The sequence below is a fragment of the Hylobates moloch genome, unplaced genomic scaffold (genome assembly GCF_009828535.3).
Source record: "Hylobates moloch isolate HMO894 unplaced genomic scaffold, HMol_V3 SCAFFOLD_1, whole genome shotgun sequence".
In the NCBI taxonomy this organism is placed as follows: Eukaryota; Metazoa; Chordata; class Mammalia; order Primates; family Hylobatidae; genus Hylobates; species Hylobates moloch.
In genome coordinates this window covers 14,610,127-14,630,822 of record NW_026652276.1, presented here as the reverse complement: position 1 = coordinate 14,630,822, position 20,696 = coordinate 14,610,127, and the positions used below count along the sequence as shown (strand labels likewise).

The 20,696-nt window shown below is 41.0% G+C and overlaps 1 protein-coding gene across 1 annotated transcript in view; it reads right to left on the bottom strand.

Annotated features, from left to right (window-relative positions):
• COL4A4 (collagen type IV alpha 4 chain) overlaps positions 1 to 19,065 on the bottom strand; it is a 171,457-nt gene extending 152,392 nt beyond the window's left edge. The window contains exons 1-2 of the mRNA XM_058437866.1: positions 18,998 to 19,065; positions 1,415 to 1,586 (exon numbers count right to left, since the gene is read on the bottom strand). Coding sequence (XP_058293849.1) covers positions 1,415 to 1,485 — 71 coding nt within the window. The 5' untranslated portion in view covers positions 1,486 to 1,586; positions 18,998 to 19,065. The remainder of the gene's footprint in view (positions 1 to 1,414; positions 1,587 to 18,997) is intronic.
• Positions 19,066 to 20,696: the final 1,631 nt, after the last annotated feature.

The following is a 20,696-nucleotide window of genomic DNA, read 5'->3' as shown; positions in this document are numbered from 1 at the left end:
AAAAACCAAACACCGCATGTTCTCACTCATAGGTGGGAATTGAACAATGAGAACTCATGGACACAGGAAGGGGAACATCACACTCCGGGGACTGTTGTGGGGTTGGGGGAGCGGGGAGGGACAGCATTAGGAGATATACCTAATGCTAAATGACGAGTTAATGGGTGCAGGAAATCAACATGGCACATGGATACATATGTAACAAACCTGCACATTATGCACATGTACCCTAAAACCTAAAGTATAATAAAAATAAATAAATAAATAAAAAATAAGATCATTCCTTTTTTTTACTTTAAAAAAAAAAATCCACAATTAAGATTCCTTTCCATTTCTTCTACGTCCACTCCAAATCAGTTAAGACTGGACCATATTCCTTCCCACCACCTTCGCTTCTTTCACTCCCCATCATTTCTTGTTCATCATCCTCAGAACTTTTTGTATTTTTTCACTATTTACCATTTCCCTGTGTTAACTCCCAATGTCTTTTTGAGTCTCGCCGAACAATCTCATATTGGTTTCCTGTTTTCCTGTTGCTGCTGTCACACGTTACCACACACTCAGAGGCTTAAAACAATGCGTATATATTATCTTACAGTTCTGGAGGTCAGAAGTCTGAAATGGGTCTGACTGCCAAGACCCAAGGTGTTGGCAGAGCTGTATTCCTTCTGGAGGTCCCCGGGGAGAATCTGATTCCTTGCTTTCTCCAGATTCTAGAGGGTGCCCACATTCCTTGGCTCCTGGTCCCCTTCAACCTTCAAAGCCAGCAATGGCCAGTTGCATCTCTCTTGCTGCATACCACTGGTCTCTGCTTTTGTAGTCAAAGCTCCTTCTCTGATTGCTCTCTTGCTTCTCTCCCTCACTTCCAAGGATCCTTGTTATTATATTGGGCCCATCCAGATAATCAGGCTTAGGTCAACTCCTCCATCTCAATGTCAGCTGATTAGCAACCATAATTATATCTGTAGCTTTAATTACCCCTTGCCACCTTGCCATGTAACATAACATATTCACAGATTCCAGGGACTAAGATGTGGACATCTGTGGGGGGCTGGGGGTGTTATTAATCTGTACTTGTGAAGTCGTCTGTCCTAACTCTACTAGTTATAGGGACCCTGAAACTTCGGGCATATAAGTCTTTTGCTATTGAAACCTAGTGAGTAAGAGAGCAAGAATCTGGGGCCTTTCCTTGTGCGACTTCCCATTTGGTGATTATGTGGGTGCATTTCAGGGAAAATTGAGAGGGTTGGTGTTCAATAATAAAAATGAGTCATGAAATGGCAGACATACCCTTAGCTTTCTGGAATGATTTGGCTTTTTGACATATTAAGCATTCAGATGATTTACATCCATACAACAAACATTGAGTAGAAATTACTAAATAAAAGCAGGCAATCACACTGAGGACACTCACCAGGGACCTGTGGCCAAGGACTTGGTCAATCTGAAGGAGCACCTCATTAGTTCTATGTGCAGAGACCACATCACAGGCAAGTCTTAGTACTTAAAAAATATTCTGCCAGTCTTCTCTTCCAGAAGGTTCTTGTTGACAAGTGAGGTTCTGTGTTCTGGGTCAAAGTCTGTTCCTGTTAGATATAAATATATCACTTAAAACACAGCATGCATTATAATGTTGAAAATAATTACTTTCATTTTTTATAGTTATGGAAATATTTTCTAAAGGGTAACTTCAACAATCTTTCCTTAATGATGGTGAAACCGAATAAATATCAGCTTTTATCTTCAGAAATAAAAAATCTTCAAACCCTTTCTATATCATGAATATATTTTTGATAAATGGAAAAATTATGTGTATATATATTTTTAAAATATATATTTTTAAATATAAAATATATTTTTATATATGTATAAATAATTGCTTCATTTTGCTATGTGGAATTTTTTTTTTTTTTTTTGAGACGGAGTCTCGCTCTGTCGCCCAGGCTGGAGTGCAGTGGCGCAATCTCGGCTCACTGCAAGCTCCGCCTCCCGGGTTCACGCCATTCTCCCGCCTCAGCCCTCCGAGTAGCTGGGACTACAGGCGCCCGCCACCACGCCCGGCTAATTTTTTTGTATTTTTAGTAGAGACGGGGTTTCACCGTGGTCTTGATCTCCTGACCTCATGATCCGCCCGCCTCGGCCTCCCAAAGTGCTGGGATTACAAGCATGAGCCACCGCGCCCAGCCTGCTATGTGGAATTTTCTTCTGTTTAATTTTTTCCCTTGAACATCCAAGTTAAAATTCACTCAAATCCTTCTTTTACTTTATGAAACTAGAAAAGGAAACTTCTAGTATACAAATATACATTTTTGTATATTTGTACACATACAGCAAATACATATAAAAGTATTTTTATGTAAAATGATACAACCTCTGTGAAAAATATTTTGGCAGTTCCTCAAAAAGTTAAACATAGAGTTACTATATGATCTAGCAATTCTACTCCTGGTATATGCCCAAAATAATTGAAAACACATGTTCACATATAAACTTGCACATGAATATTCATGGAAGCATATTCATAACAGCCAGAAGGTGAACACAACCCACATGTCCATCAGTGGGTGAATGAATAAGGAAAATATGGTATATCCATACAATGGAATATTATTCAGCCATGAAAAGGAATGAAGTGCTGATATGTGCTACAGCATGAATGAATCTTGACAACATTGTGCCAAGTGAAAGAAGCCACATATTTTATGATTCTATGTATATAAGAAGTCCAGAGTAGGAAATCCATACAGATAGATAGGCAATTGATTGATAGTTGTCAGGGTTTGGTAGAGGAAAGAATTGGGAGGTACAGAGTTTCTTTCTGGGATGATATAATTGCAGTGGTTATGGCTGCACAACATTATGAATATACTAAAAACCTCTGAATTGTAAACTTTTAAAGAGTTAAAATGCTGAATTTTATCTTGTGAATTATATTTTTATTGAGATAAAATTTAATTTTATCAATATAAAATAGAAAAAATATTTTAAAACTTGACTCAAAGAACTCTTTACTTTGATAAAAGATACATAAATAGATAAAGAAAAAATATTTTAAAACTTGACTCAAAGAACTCTTTACTTTGATAAAAGATGTATTTGGCTCAAATAATTGAAATGTATCATTTAAAAAACTTCAGCTTCTTTAAAAGACCTGTCTCTATGAGAATTAGGTAGACAGAAGGAAACCAGGAATGTTCAACGTTATCAACTTTTTTTTTTTTTTTTTTTTGAGATGGGGTATTGCCCAGGCTGGAGTGCAATGGCGCGATCTTGGCTCACTGCTGCCTCTGCCTCCTGGGTTCAAGCGATTCTTCTACCTCAGCCTCCTGAGTAGCTGGTGTGCCACCACACCCAGCTAATTTTTTATTTATTTATTTATTTTTTATTTTTAGTAGAGACAGGGTTAAGCCATGTTGGCCAGGCTGGTCTTGAACTCCTGACCTCAGGTGATCAGCCTGCCTCAGCCTTCCAAAGTGCTGAGATTACAGGCATGAGCCACCGCACCTGGGCATTACCAACTATTTTTAAATTTCTAGGTAAAATCTGAGTAAATTAATTCAATGCCGTATGTATGGAAGACTTGTTTCCTAAGTAAGTCGTAGAACAACATTCTACAATAAAGTTTCAATATCAAGCAGAAACCGAATCACTTTGAACACCCAGATCTTTTCCTATCCCTAAATCCATAATTTTAAATTTGTTTTAGTTATAAACTCAGGGGTGCCCAAGAGAGAGAATTCAGTCATAGTTTCCTAGTTTCTGTTTTTGGTTGGGCCAGTAAAGCCCCTTCCTCATCTCTCTTTTCTGCTTATCACTAGAGACAGAAACTAAAAATCATGGTTTCAGGCTGCTAAAAGCCTAAAACAAAACAGAACAACAACAAAATAAGGCAGGTAGGACAAGCTTGTCTAAAGCACATATCAATAAAAACAAATTCTTGTTTTGGAAGGAAAACGCAAACTGTTTGAATACTTAAATTGCATTTGATATTTTTTAACAAATAGGAAACACAGTCAAAAATTAAAGAAAAACCAGAGGTATTTACATTTTAATCCCACATATATGATACAAATAAAATTCACATGTATTGTGGTAAAGGTACAGAGGAAAATTTTATTAAAATAGAGTGTTGTTGTGGTCACGTTCCAGAGAAGGAAGGCTGATTATGGTCCTAACACCTGGGAGTTTCTCAGTACATTTTAATTGCATGGATGGATAGATGGATGGATGGATGGATGGATAGACAGACAGACGGATGGATGGGCCAATTTGCAGAACCATAACTCGTTTCTCACTAGCCAAAACAAGGAAAGGACACTGGGAGTAGCCAATGCATTCTCATCCCATGCCCTTGGTTACCATATAATCTCTATGACAGTAGTGATTTTGTCTTTTTTTATTCACAGATGTATCCCCAGTGCCATCATAGTGCCTGGAATGTATTAAGTTCTCAATATATATTGGTTGGGTAAATGAACATATAGAAGATACTTTGGGACCTTTTGAATGTAAATCAAGTATATTTAATAGGGGATAAGAAAGGAGACTAACTTTGAATATAAGTGAGGGCGTGGAATAAGGAAGAATGAGAGAGGGATAACTGGCCTTGGGAAAAGTGGAGAGAAACTGACACTTTGATCACATGTAGGCTATCAAGTCACTTAATTCTCACCATGATTTAGTAAGGAAATTAATATTTTCATTGTGCAGGAAAAAAAGTGAATCAATGTAATTGTGCAAAGCCACAAGGCTAGTAAGTGGCAGAACCAGTTTGTTGACTCCAGTATGTGTCCCTTCTCCCTAGTGACACTCCAGCTTAGCTACCTTTGGACTTCTCTGCTCTTCTACTAAGAATTCTCTTATTATAAGAATTATCTTATAATATAAATTTTTAAACTATACACTTTTGTATTAGTCCATTCTCATGCTGCTATGAAGAAATACCTGAGACTGGGTAATTTATAAAGAAAAGAGGAGATTAATTGATTCGCATTTCTGCATGGTTGGGGAGGCCTCAGGAAATTTACAATCATAGCAGAAGGCACCACTTCACAGGGCAGCAGGAGACAGAAGGAGTACTGAGCAAAGGGGGAAGCCCCTTATATAACCATCAAATCTGAGAACTCACTCACTGTCAGGAGAACAGCATAGGGGAAACCACCGCCATGATTCAATTATCTCCACCTGGTCCCACCCTTAACATATGGAGATTATTACAATTCAAGGTGAGATTTGGGTGGGGACACAGAGCCAAACCATATCAGCTCTCCTTTTTTTTTTTTTTTTTTTGAGACAGAATCTCACTCTTTTGCCCAGGCCAGAATGCAGTGGCGCTATCTCGGCTCACTGCAAGCTCCGCCTCCTGGGTTCATGCCATTTTCCTGCCTCAGCCTCCCGAGTAGCTGGGACTACAGGCGCCCGCCACCACGCCCGGCTAATTTTTTGTATTTTTTTAGTAGAGACGGGGTTTCACCGTGTTAGCCAGGATGGTCTCGATCTCCTGACCTTGTGATCCGCCCGCCTCGGCCTCCCAAAGTGCTGGGATTACAGGCGTGAGCCACCGCGCCTGGCCCCTCCTTTTTTTTAACATCTTAAAACTTTCATCTTCTCTTTTAATAGCTACAAAGAATATAATTTCTGGAGTATTATAAATGATGACCTTTAAAATAAAACTACTACAGCATTAATTTAGGTGCATCCAATAAATCATAATGTCACAGCAGTCTGATTTTTACAAGCATCAGCTTAAAATATATGCACACAAACTCTTTAACAGGAATTTTACAATGCTATTTTTAAAATTCGTATTTCTATTCCATTCCCCCACATATATCCTAATGCAATGTATTTCCATACTTGAAAATAATATATTGATCACCCTATTATATTTCTCTGCAACAAAATACTCTAATTCTTAAAATTTTTTCCAAAATTGGCTTTCATTATAATTATTAGTATATAATTCATCAAAAACATAAATTTTAATCTTGATAATTATCAAATATCAAAAGTAAAATTTTTTGGGAAATATAGTTGTTAGTGAATGAATTGGGCTTTTAAATTTCTTATTAGCTTATTTAGTTCAAGATCAATGATCCTTTCTAGTGAAACGAGACAGGTGCAGCAACAATCCTATTTCCATTTTAGTTTCCAAAACTGTAGGTACTAATAAAATTTATTTAACATAAACAAGAAGTTGTGAATGAAAAAAATGTGCTACACAAATGTCACTCAATACTTTTAACCTCTCTTGAGTAGTAAACTGCCATGGTCTGAATGTTTGTGTCCTGCACCCCCAATTCGTATGTTGCAACTTAACCCCCAATGTGTTGGTATTAAGAGGTGAGGCATCTGGGACGCAATTAGGTCATGAGGATTGAGCCCTCCAGAATGAGGTGAGTGCCCTTACAAAAGAGACCTGAGAGAGCTTGTTTGCCCCTTCCTTCCACCATGTGAGGATGCAGCAAGAAGGCACCATCTGTAAAGCAGAAAGCAGCCTGCACCAGACACTGAATCTGCTGGTGCCTTGGCATTGCACTTCCCAGCCTCCAACACTGTGAGCAAGAAACCTCTGTTGTTCATAAATCACCCAGTCTTAGGTATTTCGTTGCAGCAGCCTGAATGAACTAACATATATACCAAGAGCAAGATACTAATTTATCATCTAGAATTAATTTGAATGATTTCCAGGCTGACAAGTCCTCCCTCCATTATGATGAAAGCAAAAAGTTGGAAACACCCTGAGCCAGGAGTTGTGGAGCTGGTAGGTTCCTGTTCTTGACACTGGCCAATGCACTGGCCCTCATTCAGCCCCTAGACAGTTCTTACACCCTGAGACAAAGCAGGGTGGTAATATTTGGGAAAAATGGATGGTTGAGGGGTTGCCTTTCTTTTGAGAAGCAGGGCAATTGTGAAAGAGGAAGTGAAAACTTGGAAGAAACACCCAATTTTGGATAGAGCAATTCTACGAAAGGATATACATGACAATTGAGAATCTGGAAATGGAATCCTTTAGTGAATTTTCCAAGTTGCTTGCATAACTCCTGAGAATCGTTTTGTCTCCCAAGGGTCCATGTACTTCAGTTTGAAGATCTCTGTCTTGAATGAGCTGCTAAAGGTTAAAAACTGCCCTTTTCACTGTTTCACAGAAGCAGGCCTTAAAACAAGCCACAAAAGAGTTGCAGAGACTTTTATGACTGTTCTCCTGCCTAAGATGCAACTGCTAGATCACAGCTGAGCAGAGCCTCCATCTTGCTGTTGGCCTGACGCTGTAAACAGCAGTGTGCCTGGCGCTCTGCAGTTGGCTAAGTGCAGCCACATGTTGTCCACAACAATCTAAGAGGGTTTTCTTTGTTGCAACCACCTGTGTTAAGAGCACAAAATATTTTGTTTCAACAGAGCTTTTGACTGCACCAAACAAAAATACCCCATCACTCAGAAGAGCATTCCACTCATCTACCTTCTCACAAATGAATAGTTGTCATCATGTGGGAATAGATGAAGCAGTGTGTTTCTGTTCGAGTCTATCACTATCACAAAAAAAATATAACTTGTATTTAGTCTGTTCTCACACTGCTAATAAATACACACCTGAGACTGGGTAATTTGTAAAGGAAAGGGGTTAATTGATTCACAGTTCCATATGGCTAGGGAGGCCTCACCATCATGAGGGAAGGTGAATGAGGAGCAAAGTTATATCTTACATGGTGGCAGGCAAGAGAGAATGAGAGCCAAGCGAAAGGGAAAATCCCTTATAAAATCACCAGATCTCATGAGACTTATTCACCACCACAAGAACAGTATGGCGCAAATCACCCCATTGATTCAATTATCTCCCACTGGGTCCCTCTCAGGAGACTTGGGAATTATGGGAGCTACAATTCAAAATGAGGTTTGGGTGGAGACACAGCCAAACCATATCATAACAGCAACAAGCCAAAGTGTTATAGCACTAACATTGCAGACAACAGTTTTAGAAGATTCCCTCTACAGGAAACTTCTGCAGAGGTGCTGTGCCTTTTAAAGGGTATGCTTTATTTTGCTAACTGTTATTCTCGAGAAGGGAGCATTCTCTACAGTTGTGTCAGAGCCCCACCTTCAGCTCAGCTATGTGGAGGCATGGCCAGGTTTTCTATCACCTGATTTTGTCTCCCCAGCCACACGGAAAGGCTCGAGATAAGCCACTGACCCAAAGCAGCCCAACCCAGAACTTGGCTGAGTGACAGAGAACTGACTCTGGGATGAGGATGGTACAGACAGAATGTGGATCACTCCTCTAGGAGAGTTGAAATTAGGAATCCGAGAGAGGAGAGAAAGAGAGAGACGAAGAAAGAAAAATGCATCAGGAGACACCCTGAGGTAGAATTGGACATTAGATGGCTGAGGCAGGCCAAAGTGAAGGGCAAAACTGAATATAGAGAAAACGAACACACTGAGTAAGCATGAAAACCTGTTTCAAAAGAGGAAAATGCAAAAAGAGAAGGACAGATGGTTTCATGAAAGGATAAATGATCAGCTTACTCCTGAGAGCTGCCCCATTCCTGACATAAAGTCTTATGGTCAATTTACTTGAGCAAACTGACCTCTCCAGCCCAGTTGGACAGAAAGCACAGCCCCACCCTTCACAGCTGGGTCCAAAACTCTACCACCACAAGAAGCAGCTCACTTCCTCCTCCTCCTCCTCTCTTCCAAGAGGGAAATGGAACATACGCACCCTGGGCCTTTGACGTCCGCCTTGCTCACCAACCCAAGTAAGATTCACAGCCTCTTTCCCAGCAGCAGTAATTTCCAGCATGTACATTCAGCAAATACCACTTTGTTATCCTCCTCTAACTCCATGAGACATTTTTCTCCCCGCTTCACTCCTTTATGAAAATTCCTGGACTCCAATTCCCCTGGGACTTCTTATGAGTCTCTGCCCAATGCTTTCCAAATGACAGGTTTGGGAACAAGATCTGAGATCTTCCAAATCATTATCTCTACCACAGGGAGTTTATTTTCTCAGCAACCCAATCTTGAAAACAAATACACCCTGCTGGGGTTCTCATCAAATGGGGGAGGAGAAATGTCCAAGATTAGGGGACCAGATAAACAGAACACTGAGTATTGGATGCTTCCAGTCACAGAAAGGTAACAGAAGCATAAAAATGTTTTCTCCTCTTCCAAAGTAACATTAAATCTTTGATTTCTGTTTAATGATAATTTTTTATTGGTTCAGTAAAATAATTTACTACTAACTCGATGACTGCACATGCTTCCCTTTTTGGGCTTTTGACACTGAGCCATCTGAATTCTCTCTTTCCAAAATAATTTTTGTGATTGCTTGAACACCTGTTTCTATATACATTTCTCTTTCTAAAATAGAATTCTCAAATATTCAGCTTTTGTAGAGAAATAGGCAGAGGATCTCAGAGGTCATAAAAGTGTTCCCAGAAAAAGAATGACATGTCCTATTCACCTCCATCCACCTGGACATCTCCTTTAGAGGGCTACATTTTTTTCTGTTCAGAGTCAACCTAACCATTTCCCAACATACAAGGTGGTTACTTGGTTTTGCTCTTTCTAAAATCCCACTTTTTGGGGTTGACCCTACCTTCAGACTTTCAAAGAATTTAGGTTGGTTTGAGCTCTTTAGCAAAAACAGTCACTTTCATCCCACATCCCAAGGTTTTCAAAGTGGGTCATGAGTCTGTGTGGCCCATGGACCACTGGAATGTGGATGGAGCTTCATGTTCTCTGAGAAGCAGCAAGGAAAACTGGACAATTACTCAACTAAATTCTTAAGAACGACTCGGAGTTCCAACTTGATCAGAATGTGCTGGACTATGGCCAAGCCCATCCCCACCTTTCCTTCCCTCCAGATTCAGCTGAACTGTTTGAGACTGCTGCAGAGTCCTCAGTTGACATTGGAGTTGAGTTTGCTAGTGCAATTGGACCATATCTCAGTTCACCCACCATCTGGCAATATAGGCTTTTATTATCATTTTCCCCTTGAGGTCTCCTCCCAATATCAACAGAAAATTTGACAGCAACCATAATATTGTCACTTCTCGGAACCACGCAAAGGTGATACACATTCCAAAAATATACAACTGACTTTCCAAATCAGAGGAGCCCTTTGCCTCCAAGAATGACATCTTGATTCAGAGTATTGTCAAGTCTCTTGCCAAAACCACTAATCCCCCGCATTTGTCTTGCTTTATGGTTTTCCCCCTAAGTAGGGCTGGAGACTCTATCTGAATTCTCTGGACCTTTCAGACCTCCCAGAATTGCCTTGGGGGTGAACTCCAGCGGTGATACTCAACAATTCCACTGGGCAGGGCCCACTCCCAACTACAATGTGAAGCTAGCATTTGCCTTCGATGACTTCTCACCTCTGCTGCCACTTCCCCTCCATGGAAACCGTCTGCCTCCCTCCATTGCTATCTCTGTGCTCATGGTTAGTGAATAAAAGTAGAGCTTTGAAGTTAAGAAGATTTGTGTTCAGATCTTGATGCTCCCATCATATAAGTAATTAATTAATTATTCAACTAAAAATTACACTTCGCCATGTAATCCTTAGCAAGTTTGTAGCCCCTGCAAACACTTGATTTCTCAGTGTGTAAATTAATACCTAACAGACTTAAATGAGTAGGACTTGGTGCCTACAGCGATGCCTGGCATGTAGGAGCAGCTCAATAAATGCTTCTTTCCTTCCTTTCTAATCTGCCATGGAGAAAAAAAAAGAGCTCACAATATATTGGGAAAAAGCAATAAACATAAAAACCTGGCCAGGCGTGCCGGCTCACACCTGCAATCCCAGCACTTTGGGATGCCAAGGTGGATGGATTACTTGAGCCCAGGAGTTTGAGACCAGCCTGGGCAACATGGTGAAACCACATCTCTACAAAAAAAAAAAAAAATTAGCCAGCTGGGTTGCACATGCCTGTAGTCTCAGCTACATGGGAGGCTGAGGTGGGAGAATCACTTGAGCCCAGGAGGCAGAGGTTGCTGTGAGTGGAGATCACACCACTGCAGCCAACCTAGGTGACAGAGTGAAACCCCGTCTAAAAAAAAAAGAAAAAAGGTGAAAACCAGGGCAAGCCAGGCAGACACCAGGAAGCAGACAAGACTTGATTTAGGAAGGAAGGAAGATCTGGGGAAATGGAAAAAAAAAAAAAAACGAATAAGCTATGACAGTACCTTATAAAGTACCTTTTAAACATCAGGACAGAAAAATTACAAGGGATAAATTTTTCAGTTAGTTAGAAGGAGATACACAGAAGTACAATTCTAGGTGGAATCACAGTCAGCATAAATTCACTCTGAGAATAAAAGACTGGAAAAAGATATACCACACAAACAGTCAGCATAGGAAACCTATAATGGGTATATTAACAGCACATAAAAAAGACTTCAGGATAGGCAGTGACCCTTGATAATGATTTAAAAATTAACATTGCAGGAAGCTATAAATATTAATATATGTGCTTAACAACAGAACTTCAAATTAGATGAAGGAAAAACTGCAAAATTGAAGGAAAAAATAGACAAATCCTAAAATATAGTTGGGAACTAATAATCTTCTCTTGGTTATTGATAGAACAAAGTATAATACCAGTTAAGACACAGAAGATCTGAACAACACTTATCAACCATCTTTACTTAATTTAATACATACTAGGACACTATACCAAGCAATCATAGTATATATTCTTTTCAAGTGGACATGGCATATCCACCAAGATAGATCATATGCTGGATCATAAAACAAGTTTCAACACATTTCAAAAGACTGAAATCTTGCAGAGAATCACACTAGAATTCAATGGTAAGCCATCTAGGAAAGTCCCAAATATTTGGAAATTAAACAGCACACTTCCAAATAACCCATGAGTCAAGGAAGAAATCAGAAAATGTTTTGAGCTGAATGATAATAAAAACACAACATATCAAAATTTACAGGATGCAACTAACCCAGTGCAGAAAAGGATCTTCTAGGTAGAAAAGTTCCTATTAGAAAAGAAAAAAATCAAAAATCAATTACCTAAGCTTCTATCTTAGAAAACTAGGAAAAGAACAAATTAAACCTGAAGCAAAATGAAGAAAATAATAAATATTAAAGAGGAAATTAACAAAGGAGAAAGCATTCAAACAGTAGAGGAAAGTCAACGAAACCCAGCGTTAGTAGTTGGTTCTGTATACAATTGATAAACCTGAAAACTTAGGAATATTAAAAATGACAATATGACAGTATCAAATGAGAAAGGGGATTAAAAAGATAATTAGAGAATCTTCTTATAATTATATGTCAATAAATTTAACAATGTAGAGGAAATAAATAATTTTGTGAAAGACATCAATTATCAAAACTGACACAAGAAACAATAGAAAATTTAAATGGCCCTATAGCAATTAAATTTATAATTAATGAATTTTGTAAGTAAAAACCTTCCCCAAAGAAAACTTCAGGGCTAGTTGGCTTTACTAGTGAATTCTACCAAACATTTAATGAAGAAATAATACCAGCTTTTTTATATACTCTTTCTGAATATAGAAAAAAAGAGAATGCTGGCCAACTTATTTTATGAGGCTAGCATTATTCAGATACCAAAACTGACAAAGACATTACAGGAAAACTACAGATCAGTATATCTTGTGAATATAAACATGACTCTCCTTAACATAATATTAACAAATAAAATCCATATATATGTAAATGCAAATAACCTAGAATAGCCTAAGCAATTTTTATAAAAAGCAACAAAGTTGAAGGACTTACACTAGTCTTGCTAAAAAACTACAGTCATAAGAATGATGGTAAATGAATAGACATGTAGATAAATGGAACAAAAAGACTCAAACATGATGATCAATTGATTTTTCACAAAGGTGCCATGGCAATTTAGTGGGGGAAAAAGTCTTTTCAACAACTGGTGCCACAACAACTGGATATTCACACGGAAAAAAATTTAATGAATCCTTATCTCATACCATACCCAGAAATTAACTTAAAAGAGATCATTGAGGTAAAAGTAACAATACTACACAAGAAGAAAACATAGGAGAAAATTTCTGCAATTTTGGCATAGGTATAGAGTTCTCAGGTAACAAGAAAAGCACAAATCACAAAAGAAAAAAATTATAAATTATATTCCATCAAAACAAAAACTTTTGCTTCTTAAAAATAAGAAAATGAAAAGACAATTCTCAGAATGGGAGAAAATACTCACAATACTTCTATCTAACATTGATCTTGTATCCACAATATATAAATAACTCTTACGATTCAACAATAAGAAGATAAAAAGCCAAATTTTAAGTGGAAAAAAGATTTGAATAGGCACTTCACAAAAGAAGCTACATGAATGTTCAATAAGTACATTAAAAGATATTCAACATCATTAGTTATTGAAGAAATGCAAACCACTCTGGGATACATCTGTATAAACATTAGGATGACTAAAATTAAAAAATTAACAGCAAAATAAATATATGTAGCAACTGGAACTCCTATGCATTGTATTCTACCTTGCATTGAGAAGGTAGAATAAAACCACTTTGGAAAACTATTTCTTTTATAATTAAATGTACATCTACCATATGACCCAACCATTTCATTCCTAGGTATTTACTTGAGAGAAATGAAAATGCATGCCCACAAAAAGACTTGTAGAAAAATATTCATAGTAGCTTGATTTGTAGTAGCCCCAAACTAGAAACAATCCAAATGCCCAAAAATAGGTAAATGGATTTTTTTTCAAAGTGTGATCTCCACACAATGGAATACTACTCAGCAATAGAAAATAACAAACTCCTAATCCACACAAGATGGATGAATCTGAATATTGCTATGCAGAGTTAGAGAAGCCAGATATAAGACAGTACACACGGTGTAATTCCATCAACACAAAATTCTAGAAAATGCCAACTAAAATGAAGTCTACAGTGACAGAAAGCAGATCAGTAGTGGTCTGAGGATGGGGTGTGGAAAGAGGGATGGATAGCAAAGCGGCAGAGAAACTTCTGGGAGTGATAGAAAAATACTGCAGCTTGATGGGCGGTAGTGGTTTCACAGGGTGGATGCATCGGCAAGACTTTTTCAATTCCATGCAATTTATGGAACATAGATTATACCTCAAGAAATGTGCTTTTTAAATTCCCTAATAATATGCTTTGACTTTGTGTCCCCACCTAAATCTCATCTTGAATTGTAACCCCATAATCCCCATGTGTCATGGGAGGGACCCAGTGGGAGGTAATTGAATCATGGGGGTGGTTTCCCACATGCTGTTCTCATGATACTGAATGAGTTCTCATGAGATATGATGGTTTTATAAGGGGCTTCCCCCTTCGCTCAGCACTCATTCTCTCTCCTGCTGCCCTGTGAAGAGGTGCCTTCCACCATGATTGTAAGTTTCCTGAGGCCTCCCCAGCCATGCAGAACTGTGAGTCAATTAAGCCTTTTTTCTTTATAAATTACCCAGTCTCAGGTGATTCTTCATAGCAGTATGAGAACAGAATACACTTAAATAATCTCTGAACCTTCCCTCAAAGGCTTTGTAATATAGAACAATAATTCACCACACATTATTTCTGTGCTATATAATAAAGTTCTGGACAAAGGTGTTCACAGGGACCATGCTCTTTAATCCTTGACCTAGATCTTAAAGCACAGGTAGTTGTAGAAGACAGACCAAGGAGGAGGTCCCTGTGAGCAGAGGCAATAGTAAATATGAAGGTGCGAGGTGAGGAAGTCTGTATAGTGAACCAGAGAAATCATAAAAAGCTTGGGATGACACAAGAGATAAAACAAAAAAGTTGACTTGAGACCACACTATTCTATTCCAAGAAATGTGAAATCAGTTGTGAAGTTAAAGGGGAACTTCTGGAAGCTTTTAAACAAACAAGTGGCACGATGTGTGTGATGAGTATTACTGATATTTGCCACCTGTTTCCCACTCTTTCCAGGCATGTGGTAGATTTCATTTCCCTGCCCCTTACAGAATAAAGCATGATCATATGATCCACTTAGCCAGTGAAATGTGAGTAGAAGTAGCCTGTGTCACATCTAGGAGGAAGGCTGAAGGGTAGTTTTAGTTTAGCACATTCTCTTCCCCTTCTGAGGTGATTAGAGAAGATGTTGAGAGGGCATTTCCAGGAGGTCCCTGAGTGGCTACAATAAACAGAGGATCCCCACCCCATTCCCACCTCCCCGTGTCCTGTGATGAATATGTAGTAGAAATGATGAGAAAACTTCCATAATGATAAGCCTCTGGACTGGGGGGATTGTTTGTAACTGCCTCTAAAGTCACCTGTCCTTGCTAGCATAATGTGCAATTTTAATTGGTAACTCTGATAATTACATAGAAGATGAGTTTCAGAGTAGAAAACCTGCAGGACAGAAAACTAGCTAGATAGCTACCATAATCCACAGATGATAGTGCAAGGCAGGAGCCATGAACTTAGAGAAGCAGAGGAGTCCAGAGATGCAATGGCAAGAAATGACATGAGTTGGTAATCACTCAGATTCTAAAAGCACCCAAGAGTCTAATTGTTTCAGAGGTGTGGAGAAGAGAAAGTTCTTGAAAGAAAAAGGATGGCTAAGAGGGGAGATGAAGTAAAACAAGATTAATGAAGCAGCTATGGGCAGCATAAGAGGTGTATCTTGTATCTCATTAAAAGCAGAGGCACATCCCTCTACAATGAAGGCTAGAGGTAGGTAGATCATGAACTTAGGAAGAAAACAGACTAAGTGTGAATGCTGGGTGAATTTGACAAGTCATTCAACTTCATTTGTGCATTCATTAATTCATTGAGGAAACAGTAGCAGCTTCATTCATTCTTTCAACATCAGTAAAGAACACAAAAATGGCCCCTGCCCTAATGGGGCTTACATTGAAATGTAGTGAAGCAGACACAACTATTTAAACATTGTGTAGAAAATGGACATGATACTGTGATAACAAATTACATAGGACTTGTCAAAGACAATAACCACTCATTTTGGTTAAAACTCCTACATGGCATCAAAGTAAAAAAATAGAGACCTCTGTGTCCTTTGAAAGTACGAAAAGAACCATCCTCCTTTCCTCTTGCTGTTTTACATTTAAAGAACCAACTGTGAAAAATCAACTCTCTTGACCCAAAGACAGTTTAACAATCAAGCCTTCCAGTTAATTAACACCACCTGTTTATGTTTGACAGGTGAGCCTGTCAAACATTGTTCTAAAGGTGGCAGGTGGGGAATGGGTGGTTAAATGTGGCTCTTAGATAAGCAACTTCTCAGAGTTTTAAGTACCAGGTGCATACGAATCACCTGGAGATCTTGGTGAATGTGGGATCTGATTCAGTGGATCCAGAGAGAGACCTGAGACTCTACATTTCCAACAAGCTCCCAGGGAGGCCAATGCTGCTGGTCCCAAGGGATGCCAAGGCAATGTTCTAGAGGCCTTGGAAGTGTATTAACCTCAAGGGAGTTCATAGGCTATGCTTGCCTCCCGCCGTTTTAGTACTGAGCTCAGAAAAGCATCTCTACCACGTGCCACCATTTCTCATCAGGGCCACCTATTTTCCTTTGTACAAAAAAAGAATCAAATTTCACTATGTGACTATTGTGTGAAGATCCTGCACAAAGGGTTTTTGCTAGCTTATTAGATTCCAACAACTCCCTGAGGTGGGTACGGTGAGTATGTCTATTTTATAGAAGGGAAGACTCCAGCCCAGAGAGGTTAGGTCACACTGGTAAGTATGGAAAGGATTCAAAACTCCAGAGTCTACTCCAGAGGTCAAGCTCTCCAGCATTGCCTCTTTCTTGCTGTATTTACATCACAAGTTTCTTTCCGGCTCTGTATCTGCATCAGAAATGACGTGCAGTTGACTGCTACTTCCTGTTCCAAAATTGATAAAAACCAAGTCTAGTCCTCCAACAAAATGACTTGGTTTCAGGAAGAGGCAATTAAAATTCAGATTGAGGAATCTTCTGGAATTTGGCAAAGAGAAGAAGCATTTAACATTAGCATTGAGATTTTTTGTTTGTACTTTTTAAAATGAAATACTGTCAGTTTGTGAAAGATAATCATGTGACTCTCAGAACTCTTGGACACTGTCACTTCAACAGAACACCTGCTGTTTCATTCTACAACAGTGGCAGAAGTTTCCAGAAGAACCCCCCCCACCAATGGAAAGAAGCTACTGCGTAGCACACGGCAACATCTGCGATATGGTCATAAATCCCGCAGTGTTCCCAAGTTGTAATGAAGAGTTTAATATATGTGCTTTTTATTATTCTACTAAGAATATATCCTAATTCAACATGTGTGTGAAATTTTCACATGTGCGTGAAAACAGGAGCTCTCATACTTGATTGTGCATGGGAATGTACAGGAAATTTTAAAACAGCTAGAGAGTCTGATAAAATTGGCTTGGAATGCTCTGGGTAGCAACATTTTTTGATCCTCCCGAAGACTCTAATGCACAACGATAGTTGAGAATCACTGGCATAAAAGACAGAAAGAAGATGGTAAGATTCATGCTATAGTCAAAATAAAAGGAACGGGAGGAGTGTCTTCATTCACTGTTAGGGTTTTGCCTACCTGCATGGCTACAAAGGTCTAAGATACAAATAGATCCCAAATTTAACTGCAAGAAAGTGGTTCCCTACAATCAGGGACCAACTGCATGATCATACTTGGTGTCTGAAACCAACCGCAGCAAATAACAGCAACACTGTTCCAAAGCAAAGATTCTTAACCTGAGGATGGAATTCAGGTGATCTGTATAAGAAACTCATATAGGAAAACAAGTTGCATCTTTATTTTTAGTAACATGTCACAGAAGTTCAACATGTCCTTCCCTTATGAGCACAGGCAACAGAGCACAGTAGTATTGGCAGTTCTTGATAGTTTGCACCTACTGGTATTTTCATGTCACATTTCAGTTTGGGCTATTATCTCAAAATACCATTTGCAGTCATCACTACTTTGATATTACTGTTGCCTAATCAGCCTGCTGTTAAATCAAGCTATTTAATGCAATAATGATGATGCACCTGTGTTAGTTACTCTATCACGACTTGAGGCCTTCCATAATTGCACTCCAGTAAAACTGATTCTGATTTAATTGTATTTTATGCATTTCACAACATTCTTCTGAGAAGGAGTCTAATTGCTTTACCAGAACCAGTGTGGTCTGTGCCACAGGAAACGGCGAGAGCCGGCTGGAGGACGGTGCCCTGGCATATTTGCATCGCAGGCCACCCCCAGGAAGAGCGCACCCTGACCAGAGCTGAGTCTTGTTTTGCCCTGCATTTCCGCAGATAAGATTTGGCCTGAAAAGCAGTTCAACTCAGCGGAGAATAAGATGGGCTTTCTCTTTCTCCTCAGCTGCCTCTTTCTCTTGGCATTTTGGAGTGCCTCGACTGCCAGGCCGGTAACTCGAGCCTCCAAATTAATCAAAACACACAGCACCCAGTTAAAGCCCAGGAAGACGAGCCCAGGAGCCAGACGCGCTCTCCTCTGGTGACCCCCGGGCCACAACTCCCCAGCCGGGCCCGCCACCACCCCTTGAATGCCACGCTCCCTCCACTGCCCCTCCCAGGCAGGTGCCGGGCCCCGGGACAGCGGTTGCCCCACCTATGGGCGCCTTACCTGTGGGGACGCCCGCAGCGCCGGGAGCTGCCGCCTTGCCCGCCCACGGCACGCGCACCTCCAGCCCCAATCCACCCGCGCCCCGCTGCCTCTTCGCGGCGCTCTCGCAGCCAAGCCCGGCGGCCGCAAGTTAGAGGCGGGCTGGAGGCGGGGAACGCGGACCGCCGCGGGCGCGGGGAGCAAGCGGGGCCTCCAGAGTGCAGACGCCCGGCTCGCCTCCCGCTTAATCTGGGCAGGGCCGCTGGCCACTCCCTCCACCCTGCTCAGCCACCTCCCCACCGCACACCCCCAAACTCCCCACCTCCGACCCGCACCCCACTTCCCCGCCTGGGCCCCCGGACCTTGGGAGCATCACCTCCTTAACCCCTTACCCTGGATCCGCGACCACCTGCCCCTCAGACGCCCAGCCCTTTCTCGCCTCCTGGGCACGATGCCCGGGTAGAAGGGACACTGCCCGGTAAGTTGGGAGGGAGGGGGGTATGAGGGCGGGACCTGAGCCACGTCTTCCCTCCCTTGGAGCCACAACCAAAAAGCCTGGGTGGGGAGGGACGAACCGTGAGACCGAGCCCTACAAAACCCGCCCCGGCCTAGTGGCGAGGCGAGCTTTCCAGCCGGGCTCCCAGAGCCGCGCTGCGCAGGAGACGCGGTGGCCTGAAAGCCTGCGGGTTCCCGGACTCGCCCAGGCTCTGAGCGCGCGCCCACCATGAGCCCCCGGACGGCCCCCAGGCCGCAGGTGTTCCTGCTGCAGCTCCTGCTGGTGCTCCTGGCGGCGGCGCCCGCAGCCAGCAAGGTGAGTGGGGGCTGCGCGACCCGCACCCCCGCACTTCCACCCCCCCTCCCCGCGTCCGGGGGACACGCTGGCCCCACCCTCAGCGGCGCGGTAGTGGAGCGGCTGCCGCGCTAGTGGCGGGGCTGCGGGCTTCACGCACGTCCCGGGACAGGCAGCGTGCGGAAAGGAGCAAGCGGGGATGCCCTGGAACAGGTGGAATGCGCGGGGCTGGGGGAAGAGGCGAGGAGGGGGCTTGTCCAGTGCCTAGGAGTCAGGGATGGCGGGGACAGGCCTCCAGAGGTCAGTAAATTAAGAAATAGACACATAGGTAATCGCCAGGGATGATACGTGAGAACACCGGATGTGGAGATGCACGGTGTCACGCTGGTGAATCAAATCAAGCAGCTTGGCCGAGCGCACAGAGGGCTGGCAGGAGACACCAGCAGGGAGTCCCAGCTGCCACTTCCTAGCTGGGACGTCGCACTAAACCCTGACCTCCCTGGGGCTCAGTTTCTTCCTTGCAAAACTTGCCCTCCAGTTTTCCTTTGCTATTGTTGGGAAAAGCAAATGCTATCACTGAAAAATTAAAAGCACCTTAGAAATCGAACTCAGGTTAGAATCAATTAAGCAATCTGACACTTTGATTTGATTTTTGACTTGGAATGTGAGTGAAACTGGGTTTATTTAAATCCATCCCGTATTTCTCATTCTCTGCCATTAAATAGAAATTGTCCTCGAAACGATTGTGCCTCCTAGAGTTGACTCACTTGATTTTACCTTGTGAAAGTAAACTTTAACTTTTCAGATACTTGTTATTTTTACACTTTAAAAAGTTGATTTGGGTGATAACGTGGCATAGAAAATTTCATTTCCAAGGATGAGCAGATGTTTTTACAAATGTTATCATTGAGATTATGATTGGAAATTAACGGTCACATAAATATTTATATATGTTACATGAAAAGAATTTTAGAACCTATGGTCACATATAATTCAAGTTTTTCCTATTTAAATTAAATGAAGACATTGCAGACATTATAGGTGAAACTAAAGCCCTCTCTGACACCCCCATACCTCTCCCCATTTCCCTGTCTTCCAAGAGGTATCCACTTTCACCACTTTCATGTTTCACGTTGTTTTCCAAACACTGTCCATGAATTTACACACACACATATGAACCCACAAACAAACACATATGTATGCTTTTGTTGGCTTTTTAACATAAATGATACTGTGCTGTATTCCTTTGCAGCCTGTAGACCAGTCCATGTCAGTATTTAAGATCTTCCTGTTTTTCTTTT